General features: G+C 44.8%; 1 protein-coding gene across 1 annotated transcript in view; it reads right to left on the reverse strand.

Moving 5' to 3' along the window:
- The window catches only part of ZSWIM6 (zinc finger SWIM-type containing 6), a 97,048-nt gene extending 94,425 nt beyond the window's left edge, over positions 1-2,623 (reverse strand). Inside the window, exon 1 of the mRNA XM_088469382.1 lies at positions 2,065-2,623. Within this exon, the coding sequence (XP_088325508.1) occupies positions 2,065-2,593 (529 nt within the window). The 5' untranslated portion in view covers positions 2,594-2,623. The remainder of the gene's footprint in view (positions 1-2,064) is intronic.
- Between the last annotated feature and the right edge of the window lie 12,969 nt (positions 2,624-15,592).

The following is a 15,592-nucleotide window of genomic DNA, read 5'->3' on the forward strand; positions in this document are numbered from 1 at the left end:
ACAATGAATTCCTAGCTTAGATGCAATCAGCCAAAAACTCCCTTCCCTGTGTGCGTTCCTGTCATCCCTCATTGCTCACATGCGAAGTCAGGTATAGACAAAAACTCCTCACCCATGCCAACAAGAGGTGGGTCCCTGACAGAAACCACAAATGTACCTCAGGAGTGTTTTTGTTTTTTTATTTAAACTTCCACAAGAAAAACAAAAATACACAAACCTCTCCATAGAAAACATTGGTATGAAATGATGGTTTGCCAGCAACGAAAGTCACCTCATCATTAATGAAAAAAAATAGGTTAAAATAAAGATGGTCTCCAATATAGCAGGGAGGGGGAGCAGAAAGAAAATAAATATATCATAAGGGAAGAATTTCCCCCCCCCCCCCCCAGAGATAAGGATCGTAAACACAATAAAGCTTGGTAAAAAATAATAATTATAATCTATAAGCATAACTGGCGCTATAGAAGTAAACGTTAATAAAGATAAGGATTGTGAACGTGTCAGAACTGGGAGTGTAACATCATAACTATGATTATAAATAAACAGGAACCCAATTCCGAGCAGACGACATCCTTCCAGAAAGACACCATACAGTACTACAGCTTTAAGCCCGGAGCCTGGCCAGCTTTGTCAAGTCTGTTCTATTTAACAAGCATTGAAAAGAATATATATAAAGAGCCGTCTTTGTTTGGCTTCCTTTCGAGGGGTGGCAGGAGAACTGAAGACACATTAAAACGAGAAGAAAAAATAAAATACTGAATAATGCCTGACAGCTATTTAATATGCACAATTGTCAGAGGGGAAGCTGGAACTGAAAAATAAAAATATGTTTTTCTTCTTTAAAGTCAGCATTGTATTTGCTCATCGCAGCCATTCAAAGCACCACAGTATTAAACAATTACTGCAAATGAAATGAAACGTAATATTGTTCAGGCCCCAAAAGCAAGTGGCAGGCTATGGGGAAGAATAATCTCTATGCAAGACAGGTTTGGACAGCCCTTTATTGCTTGTCTAAACCAGTAACAAAAGTTGATAAAAAAAAAATTGAGGGGGGGGGGGGTCACTAAAACCTCCATAATAAGATGGCATGGAGCAATACAAATACAGAATGGGATAGAGGCGGAGGGGGGGGGGGGGGGGACCACATGAAAGGTGGGTATTGTTTTCACTCCACTCCCTTGTCCTGACAAGAAACAGCTCCATTCTGAGCTAGCTGGCACAATGCAGCAGCAGCACAGCCCAGGGGTGTGTGATCCAGCCCCAGCCCCCCCTTGCCTGCCTCTCACACACACACAATCCTGTCATGCACCTCCAAGCAATCAGCCAGCACAGCCCACCAGGAGGTGTGACCTCTCCTTTCTCCCAGACACCCAAATCCAAAAGACAGCTCCAGGCAATTAGTGTGCGCAGTCCTGAGACAAGACAACCTCTGTGACCAGGATAAATAAGATGGGAAAGGCCTCTGGCCAGGGGGGGTGGAAAATGTGTATTCCCTATATCAGGAGGCATCAGCTATGGAATGAGGAACATAAAGAGCGATCAGAATGAAAATATATATATATATTATATATACACACACACACACACACACACACAATACATGCACCAGGCTGCCCCCAGCACTGACAAGGGGACGCCACAACCACACACAATAAGACACATAGCACAGCTCAGGCACAGGAAACTCACTCACACACTTGGGTATGCAGCACATTGTGTGTCTGCAGATTTAAACCCCCTCCTTGTGTGCTGCCCTTTAAATTCCTCTTTGTTCTCAGCCTACATTTCCTCCCCTGTCATGTGTGGAGATATGAGGAGGGGGGGGGTGACATATTGGGGTGGGGAGGGGGGGTGATGAGTAGAGGGGGACCCCCCCGGGGGGGACGCACAGGCTTTAAGGGGGAGGGGGGATGCACATTTGAGTGGGGTGGAGAGTATAGATAAGAGGGGACCCACTCTAGGGGGTGACACATTGGGGTAGAGAAGGGGGGAGTATAAGAAAAAAAGGGGACCCCCGCCTGGGGGGGGGGGGGGTCACCAGAGACTCTATGGTGGGGGACTCACCCACTTGCAGGACATTGTCCACGCAGCCGCCTTCCAGTAGAGCGATGCCCCGGCGGAAAGGGAGTCGGTTCTCGTCGCTGCTTTCCCCGACTGACACTGCTGCCGCCACCGCCGCCACAGCCGCTGTGGCCGCTACGGAGGCCGCCCCAGCCGCGCCCCCGGCCGTCACCCCCGCGGCCGTCACCCCCCCTGGGGCGGCCCCGTCCTCCCCGCCCGTGTTAAAGGACGAGTACATGCAGATCTCCCTCTCGCTCCGGGGGAAAGACCAGTAGACGATGCGTCGCTGCACGGGCTCCGGGATCCTCTCGAAGCGCTCCTCCACCCGCTGGAAGGGCCACTTCTCCGCCACCTTGCGGGCCGCGATGTCCAGCAGGGACTCCGGGTTCTGGGTCTTCCCTGACAGGCCATGAGCCGAGCCGCCGGCCCCGCACGGGGCTCCGCCTGCCCGCTGACCCGGCCTGCAAGCCGAGCCGAAGCCTGGTCTGCAGCAGAGCCGTTTAGCGGGTGGCTGCTGACCGCGCTCCGCCATGATCGCACCGCTTCTGAGCCGCCAGCGGAAGTGGCCGTGCGTTATAAACCGGGGGAGGAGCCTGCTTGATAACTTGGGCACGCCCTCTTTGACTCGCCTACTTGTCAATATTGTCACGCCCACTCCTGGTTGCGCCCACCGACGGCTGGAGACGGGGTACTGAGATTGAGTAAATAACGTGACATCACGTATGTGGGCGTGTCTATGCAGATCACCTCCCTATCGGAGACATAAGAAATGGAGGAGTGAGGCCGACACAAGTCTGGGACACAGAAGGGGAGTGGGAGGAGTTGGGGTGAGGGGAGGACGGGCTGCACTTTGAAGTTCTCTTCAGTCGCCTTTTGAAGTCGGACGTGACCAGGGGGGTGAGCGCGGCTGCTGACGGGAAAGTGAGGCGGACGCTGCGCTCTGCGGAAGGCCTGGTGGGCGTGGCCCCGGTGTGGGTGGGCGAGGCCCGCTGAACCTTGTGACCTCGGCTGGCTGGGAGTCCCTGTGTTGGAGGCGGCTGCTGGTGACGTCACGGCCTCTTTCAAAACAAAAGAAATGTGGCAGGATCAGGAAGTGAGAGAGCAGGGAGGGAGTGAGAGAGAGACATGGAGGGTGGGAGAGAGAGAGAGAGAGAGAGAGAGAGAGAGAGAGAGAGAGAGAGAGCACGGAGAGAAGGGGTGTACTTACACAGGGAGGGGAGTGCAGGCTCCACACCCCCATTCCGGTACTCGCCTCTCCTGAGGTGTAACCCCTCAGTGGCCATGTTACTGTGTCATATCAGTGTTTCATCCACAGCTGTCATACTGTATGACTGAAGCCTGCATTTTGTACATCTAGCAATGATCTAACAGGCCATATGAGCATGCAGGCATTTTCTGCAATATTCCCTGCTCCGATGGTTACACACACACACGGGTGTTCTTGGTCAGCATGCACTTATTTAGAAGATAAACTGTATTGTACTGAAGCCCCTGTCCTGTATATTGATGAGTTAAATTTGCTGGATCAATTGTCCCCATTATGTCCTCTACTACTTATAGGGGGAGCTCCAGTATCATGTCCCTTATCACTGATCTGGTATGCAATTTACAGCGCCGCTTATCGCAGTGATGCAGGATGCTTTAGCGCTGAAATTTATATAAAAGAGAGTCACTGGTGAGGTGTTACAGTAATTCACCTCTCCAGAGGTCTTTGTCCCATCTGTATCACATCAGCCTAGTGCTGATGTGACTATGGAATGGCTCCTGGGCGGTTGTGTTGCTGAGATCTCGACAAACCGAAAATCTTATTCACAGCGGACTGCGCATTCGCCAGGATGTCCGGTGATAGGAAATGTAAGTAGGCGTCACCTTCAGATGGCGCTATTATGTGTAATTTGACAAGCATCAAAAAATATGGTGGCAGCACTATTAAGCCACAGCACCATTAGAGAAATGTCTTATTTCTCCATGGTCTGCATTTTAATATATTTCAGTGAAAATGCAGAATAAAGGTATCACCGCTTGGTACACATCCCTGATCGTTAATAAATGCCATATTTTGCAAGAATGGCATCCAGACTAGTTTTAATTCTGTTATTGAATTTGCCATCATCGCTCATGGGCTATGAATTTCCACAGCTTAATAACCTTTGCAGGAGGGAGCCCCATCCTCGGCTCTTCTCTTTGTCTTCTCTTTCATTCACAGGTAATGGCGTCTCATCCTCTGTCAGAAAAATTAATGTCATGAATTAGGTAATTTTTAAGGCGCAAAGTGCACCTAGTTTTTCTACTCTCTCTTTATAATGTCACACTCACATTCAATATAAACTGGGACTGCCCACCTTATAGTGAGGTGAAGTAACTAACCAATCAGCTTCTAACTGTCATTTTTCTAGTACAGCCTGTAAAATGACAGAAGCTGATTGGTTGGTACTTTATCCAATACATGATAAATTTACCCCTATGTTTGCATCATGCTCCTTTTATGCATCCCACGATTTAATTCACCTTTGTAGTTGTTGCTGGTCACTGCTCGCTACTGCAAGGCTTTCTGTCAACTAACCTTTTCCATCTCAGTTTTCCCAGTTGCATTCTATTTAATGTGTACTGTAAGTAGCAGAGTCCTTACAATGGCATAGGTGCATAACTCTACATTAATCTATAATATGTTTAATCCACCATCGTAGCATACTTGCCTACTCTCCAGAAACTTTGAGGATACAACTGAATTTGAGCAAATTCTGCTGCCCCCACAACTTGTCTTCTATTCCAGTGAAATGGAGGATATAGGACACAATGCCGCAGCCTTAAATCGAAGGAGCAGCCCATAATGATGCAATTGATAGCATCACATCACACTCCCGCCCTTCCCTGATTAGGTATAGGCATCGGAAGCCCGCCATTGAATGGTTGCTCTGCTTCTGCCATCAAAACTTTCAAAATAACGTCACTAAAAAACCAATGCGATGGTTCACACATGCGCAAAAATACATGTTTGCACATGCACAATAGTGACCCGTAGTCTGTCTTGACGTTAAATTGCAAAATGCAGCTGCATTTTAACATTGAATGGGCATCGCTTCCACACTATTAGATGGTGGCTGCCATCCCAGATGGACTACCCCTTTCATGCATGTACCGATGGCTAAATTGAAAAAGTAGGTGAGTATGAAACCAAGTGGTCCTTCTCCTTTTAGAGAGGATCTATAGGACCTCTTGACCTTCATTTTGGCACGGACTCATAGTACAGAGGAAGCGCTGTGCTGTAGGTTGTCAGGGAAAAGAGCAATAGGTTGAGTTAAGAGCTTGCACAGTGTTGCCTGTGGCCTACTCCAAAAAGCCATAAAGCTGCAAAGCCTTAACGGGTCTCTTCACAAGGTTAAAACTAACTTCTTGGTAAAATTATTTAATCCTTAGAGGCCCCCAACATCCATTTAACCATTGGAGCCTGCTTGCCCTATGCACCTCCATTTGCGGAAATTTGCCCCAAGCCAAGTATATAACAATCCATGTCATGTATGAAGGGGGTTCGCTGATGAATTGTAATTGTAACTGAAAATCACTGCACGTTGCTTCTTGTACACTAGGATATAGTTAATTTTTAGCTTGATCTGGAGAAAACCTTTAGCAAAGTAATCTGCCATGTGAAAGGTCTCGACTTTAGACTGTACCTAAAGCGAAGTTACTGGTGATGACTCTAGAGTGAAATTGGTACTGGTCACTCATCCGAGTGCGAATTGGACCCTATTGATCTGTTGTTTATATATGCCATGTGAAAGGTGTTTCCTAGGAACCTGTGCTGTAATAATGTAGGGGCTAATAAGTATGGTTATCTCCATGGTGTCAGACACTAACTTTATTCATTGATTCAGCGAGACATGCAGTGTGCATTGTTATTTGCAAATGTTTCTCTGCGCCTCTAACGTAATATCCCATCTGGGCCTCATTGAAAGCATAGGCCACCTCTGCGAACATGGGAATAAGTGCATGATTCAAAAAGGCATTTACAATTAAGGCACCAGACCTCGTATACACTGCACCTGAAAAGATAACTTCACCTACAACTAAAAATGTATTTTTACTAGAAATCTATTGGATAAAATGAACAAAACAATATTTGCCACATTCTGGTCTCTGGATCTCCTGCGAATCTAATGGTTCCAATTTTTTTAATTTATTTTATCCAGTATTCCATCCAAAAATTTTTTTTTTTTTTTAGTTTTGGTGGAGTCATCTGTTAATAATGTTGCACCATTTGTCTCTTAGGCAGCTCACAGGAGAGTGCAAAATTACTGTGTTTTAATAGTGTGTTTATGAGAGCAAAACAGCCTTTTTAGGGTGTGTTTAGAAGACAGCCAATATAAGTCCAAAATTAATAAATATTAAGCCCTAGAATGAATGGTGGCCTGGTCATTAATGTGGGAGATGTGCCCACATCACATTGGGAATTTTGTGCCTTACCCGTAGATGTGGCGGTGCATAGTTGATAGTGAGTGGCTACACCATGCTGTGGGCATGGTTACACCTCTTTGGCAGCCTTGGTCTTTGAAACTTTATGCCTGCCCTGTCTTAGCGCCCCTGTTCCTTTAACCTCTGATGGCTTTTTTGCAACACTGTTTCGGGCTGAACAAATATTCATGAGAATCTAGCCTGTCAATTCATTAGAAACTAGTATCTCATGAATATTTGTCAGGAGTGTCTCAGATGTCACCATTACCTAGTCCTAGAACATTGAAGGGATGGCCATTGCATAGTGGCAGTGATTCCACCATCATAATTTGGCTTGTGATGGTATGTAGCGATCACAAGGAAACTAGTCTATGATTTAACCATGCTCTTGTGCAGTAGGAGCCGGGGTTACGCACATGCGTGATGGAGCTGTACTGCTGTGTGTCCACAGCGGAATGAACAGGATGAACCATTGTATGGCTAGCGGAAATCAAAATGGAATGGTGGCAACCAACGCAAACCCGATATCAAATGGAAAAAAAATCCAAACATTTTGTTATCAAATTGGGAACATTGATGGTGGCCAACCATCGATTTCTCATGTGCATTTCTAGAGCATTGTATGCAAACCCGATGGTTTGGGATTTTTTGGGGTCTGCGCATGCCAGGTCCCATGCTGCGCATGTGCAGAACGGGTCTTGCATAATCGCTCGCAGTCCCCTCTTAGTCCCAGCATAATGGACATGCTGCGGCATTTGGGGGGCGGAGCAGGGCAGCGGCCAGGACCATTCTACACCTTTGGAACTCCCTCCCTCCCCCCATCAGACTCTGCACCTCTCTACAATCTTTCAAACGAGCTCTTAAGACCCATTACTTCATTAAAGCCTTCCTGCTCTCATCCTAACTTGCTGCTACATCTTCCTTCCTCCCCACCTACCCCATCTGTGTCACTCCTGTTCGTCTGCCCCTCCCTTAAAGAATGTAAGCTCTTTCGAGCAGGGCCCTCTACCCTCTTGTGCTTCTCCCTACTGTAATTTAATTTATCTCTTACTCCCCACTAGGGCAACCAACACTCGGCTGCTTATGTGGGCATAAAGGTCGCTAATATAGCAAAGTTTATTATACATGTCCATGTTCTGCTTTGTATTGTATTGTTAGTCACTGGTTACTTTTTTGTTCATGTACTTTGTAAGGCGCTGCGGAACACTTGTGGCGCCATATAAATTAATAATAATAATACGGTACAATAAGCATGCCAAGTCCAGGGTCTGCGTCATCGGACGCAGACTTCATGGATTTGCCAGAGGGGTTCCAAAGGTAAGCTTTGGCTTACCAGCCTGGCAGGAGCCAGCGACCGATGGTCGTGATGGTGATCCATAATAGCGTCTATAGACAATGCACTCAGATCATCGATGCATGCAGGGAGACGTCTATTTACTACAGGCACCTCCCGCTACATTTTCATTTTAGTTGGATGATATTGCACAGCCGCTTCCTTGCAGCTGTGCAATACTGTCCACTTGTGAATCAGGCCCATTGTTTTTGGCAACAAAATAGATGCATAATCTGTGTGTAGCTTTCATGCCCTTATTAAGGGAATCGGTATGACATACCGCCAGACATAAGCCCAGCGGATGTAAAACCGACGACGGAAGGCAGAAGACTGAAGATCCCGACAGGGTAAGTATTTTAACTATCCCTAACCCTCTCCCCCCCCCCCCCCAGCCCTAACCCTCCCTTAGGGGTGCCTAACCCTAACCTCCCCTCCTAGTGCCTAACCCTAACCCTCCCCCCAGGGGTGCCTAAACCTAACCCTCCCGGGGGGGTGCCTAGCCCTAACCTCCCCCCGGGGGTGCTTAACCCTAGCCCCCCCTTCCCCTAGCCTAACTCTCCACCCTAAGTCCCCCCGGGAGCCCCTAAACCTAACCCGTCCCCCTCCCCCCTTGGCTGCCCACTCCCGAAGCCCGGCTTACCTTCATTTGGTATGCCGGCCGTCGGGATATCGGCGGGTGGATAATGATAGGCGTCGGGATTTCGACGCCTATCATTAGTCCCATGCCGGGATTTCATAGTCGGGAAGTCGTTGGTCGGCATTTCGACTGCCGGCTTCCTGACCGCATACCCTTTTTAAGCACATCACAAAACTAAAGATTTTGATTTAATGATCCTGATGCCGATACTACATGCAGCAAAATAGGTGTTTATTCGTGTGCTGTACCTATTCATCCTATATTGTGCTTTACTGAGACAAAACGCGAGGCACAGTAGTGAAATAACAGTGAGGCCTGTAATTTCTTCTGTCTGGAGGAGAGATTTTATAGCTGTTATACTCTGGAATCCTGAAATCCCTCCTGTTTTCTCATTTTCTGGCTAACTCCAGGAGATCAAAGCTGCAGGGTTAATTATTCCATTTGGGGGAATACACTGCGTTCTGCGGGTGGACTCAAGTATAACATTGATGAAGAATAATTGCACATGGAATCTGAAGACACACCTGAAGCTTTAATTTAGAACAGATATTATTAGCATTTCAAACAAAAATATAATACTTTATTTGAGAAAATACTGTTAATAGTTATTTTTGTTTGGTATCAGTTATCTGTAGCTACTATGTCATTAATCTACTGTAAGCAATTGGTATAGGTAGTCACAATATAATATCATTTTCAGTAAGTAGGCAACATACAGTATATGCTGTTATTATAATAGTAACTTACACAGCATGAGGGCATTCACTAACCCTACCAAAGCAATGGTTCCAAATTGGATTCCAGAGTATTCTGAAACTGTAGTTAAACCAACGTGTTCAGTTATATGAATAGAAGCACAAATAACACCAAAACATTTGTTTAGCTCTCGGATGAAATAGTACATACAGCTCAGGTATAAAATCTTTAGTATGACAAGTCAGCTGATAGACAACAGTGAAGGTGTGATTGGAGGGGGATGCTTCCAGAAAATGTGGCCACACCCCCTTCATTATGCAGACAATGGGCCTGATACAGCAGCGTACGTAATTGCGATCGCAGCTGCGATTTCATACGGTATGCAGCTGCGAAAATATGCTACTACCTGCCATAGCTCAGCCAGCATAAAGACGCCCGCTGCTGCTTTCTCATATCCGTCCACCCTCGCACTCTTGCGTATACATCGGTACCAATGAAGCACATCAGCCCGTCACGCAGCACTTACACCAGGCCAGCAGCCGCAGCCCATACCCACAACCCCACCCAGCCCAACTGTAGAAGAGATGTTGCAGTCCTCTGATATATCCTATGCACGTCAGCCAATGTGTCTATGAACGACGTCTTTCACAGTAATATCACGTCAGCTGTGCAGCAGAGCCGATGGCAGATATATCTGCAGCTATACAATACTGTGCAAAAGTTTTAGGTAGGTGTGGAAAAAAATGCTGCAAAGTAAGAATGCTTTCAAAAATAGAAGTGTTAATAGTTTATTTTTAGCAATTAACAAAATGCAAAGCAAATGAACAGAAGATAAATCTAAATGAAATCAATATTTGGTGTGACCACCCTTTGCCTTCAAAACAGCATAAAATCTTCTCAGTACACTTGCACAAAGGCAGGGATTTTGAAGGACTATAGTCAGGTAATTAACCAATCACACCAAACAGGTGATAATGATCATAATTTTCATGTGTAAGTTGATACACAGTTATTGACTGAAACAGAAACAGCTGTGTAGGAAGCTTAAACTGGGTGAGGAACAGCCAAACTGCTACAAAGGTGAGGTTGTGGAAGAGTTTCATGTCACAGGTCATACACCATGGCAATACTGAGCAAGACCCATTGTAGTTAGAAACTTGTAGTAATAAACGCTACACTTCCCAGCACTAGTAAAATATACACAAATTGTAAATAGCACCTGCTGCAAGTAATAAGGGTCTAAATAGGACCCTAAATACACAAATAGAAAAAATCTAAAAACAAAAATTACTAGGCATGGTGATATATAATTTGCATTCCATACAATCTTAATAGATATGTCAAAGTTTGCTCTCTATTCAGACACAGGAGGCTTGTTATAAATACATCAATAGGTGAAAGTCCTGGCATTCCATGGGACAAAACGCGTTGACTGTATACCCTCCAGCCACTTTTTGTTCCGGATACGTTGCCGATGCCTATTCAAGAGCTTGACATCAAATAACCGGGAACGACAGCAATAGCGGTCGCACTTAGCCGCATATACTGTCCTCTCCTATTGCCAGATTCCCTACACATCACCATCCGGTCCACGGGAACGTTACCAGCAGCAGCCGCTCAGTGCTGTATACAGTGTGTCCTGTTCCTGCACAGAGGAAAGTACCCAGTCCACAGACTCCCATAGCGTGGCTATGCGACAACAGTGGACCGTGTATGTTAATAGGTGCTACATTCTATCTGCTCATTTGGATTGAGGTAACAATATGTGGGGGGAATTCAGATCAGCGCGATGATGAATAGCCGCAGGAGGGAGCTCCCGCAGCTATTCAATTCAATGCTCTGTGTGACTTGTCAGGAAGCAGGTAAGTCAGAGGTGTTAAGGCGCAGTAAGCGGCATTCTCCAACTAAAGTGCCAGATGCGTGGCTGTTAGTGCTGCGCTAAGCTGGCAAATAGCTGCGTGCCCAGCACTTTTGTTGGATTTCTCCTCGTATCCCCAGGGGGTGCGAGAAGAAATGCTTTGCCCGCCCAAACAGCGCATTGTATTGAATAGCTGCAGGAGCTGTCTCCCACAGCTTTTCTACATCGCACTGAATTGAATTTCCCCCATTATTATTAAAGCTGTGGGGACAGTGAGATTGTAAATAGGATGCCAGTTCAACTACTAACAGCTGCTTGTCTATTATAAAAGAACCTTTGGAATTGCAACATATTCGATACTTGTTTCCTAAACAGACACTGAATAGCTAAACTACGGAATCCCTGGTATTAATTCAGCAATGAGACTTGGACTTTGACTCTTTATATAGAGAGAGAGAGAGAGAGAGAGAGCAACAGAATTCTTCTTACATTGTCCTATATTTTCTTTTAAGTGTCATTTTTGTTATGTTTGGGATATTCAAATCAGGTGAACGGTGTAGGAATTACACCGGTTTCTATATGTGCCTCCCACTTTTTAAGGGGCCAAAAGTAATGGGACTTTCAACTCAAGAGCTATTTCATGGACAGGTGTGGGCTATTCCCTCATTATTTCATTATCAATTAAGCAGGTAAAAGGTCTGGAGTTGATTCTAGGTGTGACATTTGCATTTGGAATCAGTTGCTGTCGACTCTCAATATGAGATCCAAAGAGCTGTCACTATCAGTGAAGCAAGCCATCATTAGGCTGAAAAATCAAAACAAACCCATCAGACAGATAGCAAAAACATTAGGTGTGGCCAAATCAACTGTTTGGAACATTCTTAAAGAGAAAGATGTACCGAAGAGCTCAGCAACACCCGGAAGACCACGGAAAACAACTGTGGTGGATGACAGAAAAATTATTTCCCTGGTGAAGAAAAACCCCTTTACAACAGTTGGCCAAATCAAGAACACTCTCCAGGAGGTAGGTGTATATGTGTCAAAGTCAACAATCAAGAGAAGACTTCACAAGAGTGAATATAGAGGGTTCACCACAAGATGTAAACCATTGGTGAGCCACAAAAACAGGAAGACCAGATTAGAGTTTGCCAAACAACATTTAAAAAAGCCATTACAGTTCTGGAACAACATCCTATGGACAGATGAGACAAAGATCAACTTGTACCAGAGTGATGAGAAGAGTATGGAGAAGGAAAGGAACTGCTCATGATCCAAAACATACCACCTCACCAGTGAAGCATGGTGGTGGTAGTGTCATGGCGTGGCATGTATGGCTGCCAATGGAACTGGTTCCCTGGTATTTATTGATGATGTGACTGCTGACAAAAGCAGCAGAATGAATTCTGAAGTGTTTCGGGCAATATTATATGCTCATATTCAGTCAAATGCTTCAGAACTCATTGGACGGCGCTTCACAGTGCAGATGGACAATGACTCAAAGCATACTGCAAAAGCAACCAAAGAGATTTTTAAGGCTAAAAAGTGGAATGTTATACAATGGCCAAGTCAATCCCCTGACCTAAATCCGATTGAGCATGCATTTCACTTGATGAAGACAAAACTGAAGGGAAAATGCTCCCAAAACAAGCAGGAACTGAAGACATTTGCAGTAGAGGCCCGGCAGAGCATCACCAGGGATGAAACCCAGCGTCTGGTGATGTCTATGCGTTCCAGACTTCAGGCTGTAATTGCCTGCAAAGGATTTGCAACAAAGTATTAAAAAGTGAAAGTTAGATTTAGGATTGTTTAGTTTGTCCCATTACTTTTGGCCCCTTAAAAAGTGGGAGGCACATATAGAAACCGTTGTAATTCCTACACCGTTCACCTGATTTGGATGTAATTATCCTCAAATTAAATCTGAAAGTCTGCAGTTAGAGCACATCTTGTTTGTTTCATTTCAAAGCCATTGTGGTGAATAGAGGCCAAAATATGAAAATTCTGTCAATGTCCCAATATTTATGCACCTGACTGTATCTATTAATATACATCAGCAAGGTCTCTACCAGGCAAAGATTTCAAAGCAGACTGGGGTTTCAAGATGTGCTGTTCAAGCTCATTTGAAGAATCACAAAGAAATGGCCAACGTTGAGGACTGTATAGACACAGTGGTCGGCCGAGGAAACTTGCCTTCAAAATCGGAAGATGTCCACCAGTGCCATCAGCTCAGAACTGGCAGAAAGTAGTGGGACCTAGGTACACCCATCTACTGTTCGGAGAAGTCTGGCCAGAAGTGTATGCTCAACCATCATTTGCAGATATATCTGCAGATCAGTCGATTTGCAGATATATCTTTTAGGGGGAAGCCAACAGACGGAATCCCGACCGTCGGCTTCCCAACTGTCTAATCCCGGCAAGGGGTTAAATGACAGGTGTCGAAATCCCGCTGCCTATCATTTTACCTACGCCGGGAGCCTGACACCCGTCTTACCGATCGAAGGTAAGCCAGGCGCCGACAGCCGTGGGGGGGAGGGTTAGGTTTATGGTTGCTGGGGGGGACTTAGGGTTAGGCACCCCCCCGGGAGTTTAGAGTTAGGCTAGGGGAAGGGAGGGTTAGATACTGAATCCCTTTTAGGTGTGTACTCACCTTAAGATACTTTCTGGAAGATACAGATAAGATTCATGTGCAAACCACACAACACAGCAGCATTACATCACAATTACATAAAATTGCACACACTAATAGAGTTGCACAAGGTACTAGAAGCAGAATGGCAGCTAATCTAGATCTCCATATGTCATACATGACCCAGACAGTTAGGGCTCAAACAGGCTCTACCGCTCCAAAGAGAAAATATAGCCCTACTAGAAATATTAGCTGCTCCTACTACATCCACAGCTAACAGCCAAACCACCAACCTCTGCTCTCAACACTCCCCCTAGGGCCGGTGTACGTACACGTGGTGGTCGGCCTAAAAGCCAAGGCGGGGCAGACATACAAGCCAGCCCTAACAAAATTTTTTAAAAAAATTTGTGAATGTTAATTTTGTTACTAACAATTGTCAGTTTAGTATTTTTGTTTGCAAATGTAATTTTGTCTATTTTTATTTTCAAAATTAACTTACGCATGTGTGTATATTTCTGGCAAATAATGAGTGATTAGTGAAATATGGGTTGTATTTTCTATATTGTCTACAGGGAAACATTTCTTAAAGGAAATGCTGTACTGCAATTTTACAACAAAAACACACCACATACCTATTTACCTATTAAGTGTACAATTTAAGCAAACTTACATTGCATTTTTATAACAAGTAAATACCAGTACATCACATGGGAAGATGTAAGTACCCTCTAATTAGAAAAATATTTAATGCAACCATACCTGGGTAACATATCACCATTTACAGATTTATAATATCATAAACTCACATGTGAAGTACTGGCCTATGATTAATTCACAAACCTCATTCCCCTTTGTGAATTTACAACATCCTGAGATGGTGATGGGTCAGAAGACTCCTTGCTGTATACCTCTATGTCCCCAAGATCAGACCTATCTTGTCCAAAGGCAGTATTGTTTAGCATACAGCAGGCAGTATTAAATGTCTACAAACAGCAGAACCTGCTCTTCAAAAGTCCGAAGGTGTGCTCTATAACGTTGTGTGTAGCGATGTGAGCAGCATTGTATTTATGTAGGGGCACACCACGTGGATTAGAAAGAGGTGTCATGAGCCAGGTTTGACACCCATATCCAAAATCACCTGGGGCATATCATTACAAAATTAACTGTGTAGCCTTTATATTGAACTCATAAAACACCAACCAAGTTTAAGGTTTGACTTAAACAAATAACACAAGGTTAACTTGTAATCTATTTAAAGACACTTGTAATCTGTTTAAAGACACATCACAGGAAGCATACTTAGGTGGCCAAACATTAATCCCAGCACACATGCCACAAATATAAACAAAGAATATGTTAAGCAGATTGTCTGTTCCACATTAAATACATACTCATAAGGGGCTGTGCAGTCACAAACTTTTACACAGCTGCTACAGCAGAAAAAAGTTATATAATGAATAGCAAGTACTACTGAACATATCTAATAGTTAGCCCTCTGGCATGTCTCAACCTTCAAACTTCTGCCATAGGGATGACTGGCGCAGGAAATAGGCATCATGACAAGATCGTGGATAACCTGAAACCACATTAAGAATTTGCAGGTGAACATCACAGACCCACCTGCACATTCAGGGAGTGGTATTGATGCCTATTCACATACACTTCCCCCATCAAGTGTGGTACTCTGAGCCTACTGTGGGTACAATCAATGGTTCCAAGGACATTTGGGAATCCTGCAAGCCTATAAAAGTTGAGCTTCAGGTCCTGCCACTCTGACTCAGAACTGGAGAATGAGATATGTGTACGCCATATTTTCTTCAAGAAACATAATACTTGAGTTAAATAGTTGGAAAAAGTGGCCTGTGTAATCTCCAATACCCTACATCTTACGGACTGAGAAGAGCCTGTTGCAAAAAACTGCAGGGCACACAATAA

The sequence above is a fragment of the Taudactylus pleione genome, unplaced genomic scaffold, assembly GCF_031769625.1.
Source record: "Taudactylus pleione unplaced genomic scaffold, aTauple2 ptg000092l, whole genome shotgun sequence".
NCBI classification, from domain to species: domain Eukaryota; kingdom Metazoa; phylum Chordata; class Amphibia; order Anura; family Myobatrachidae; genus Taudactylus; species Taudactylus pleione.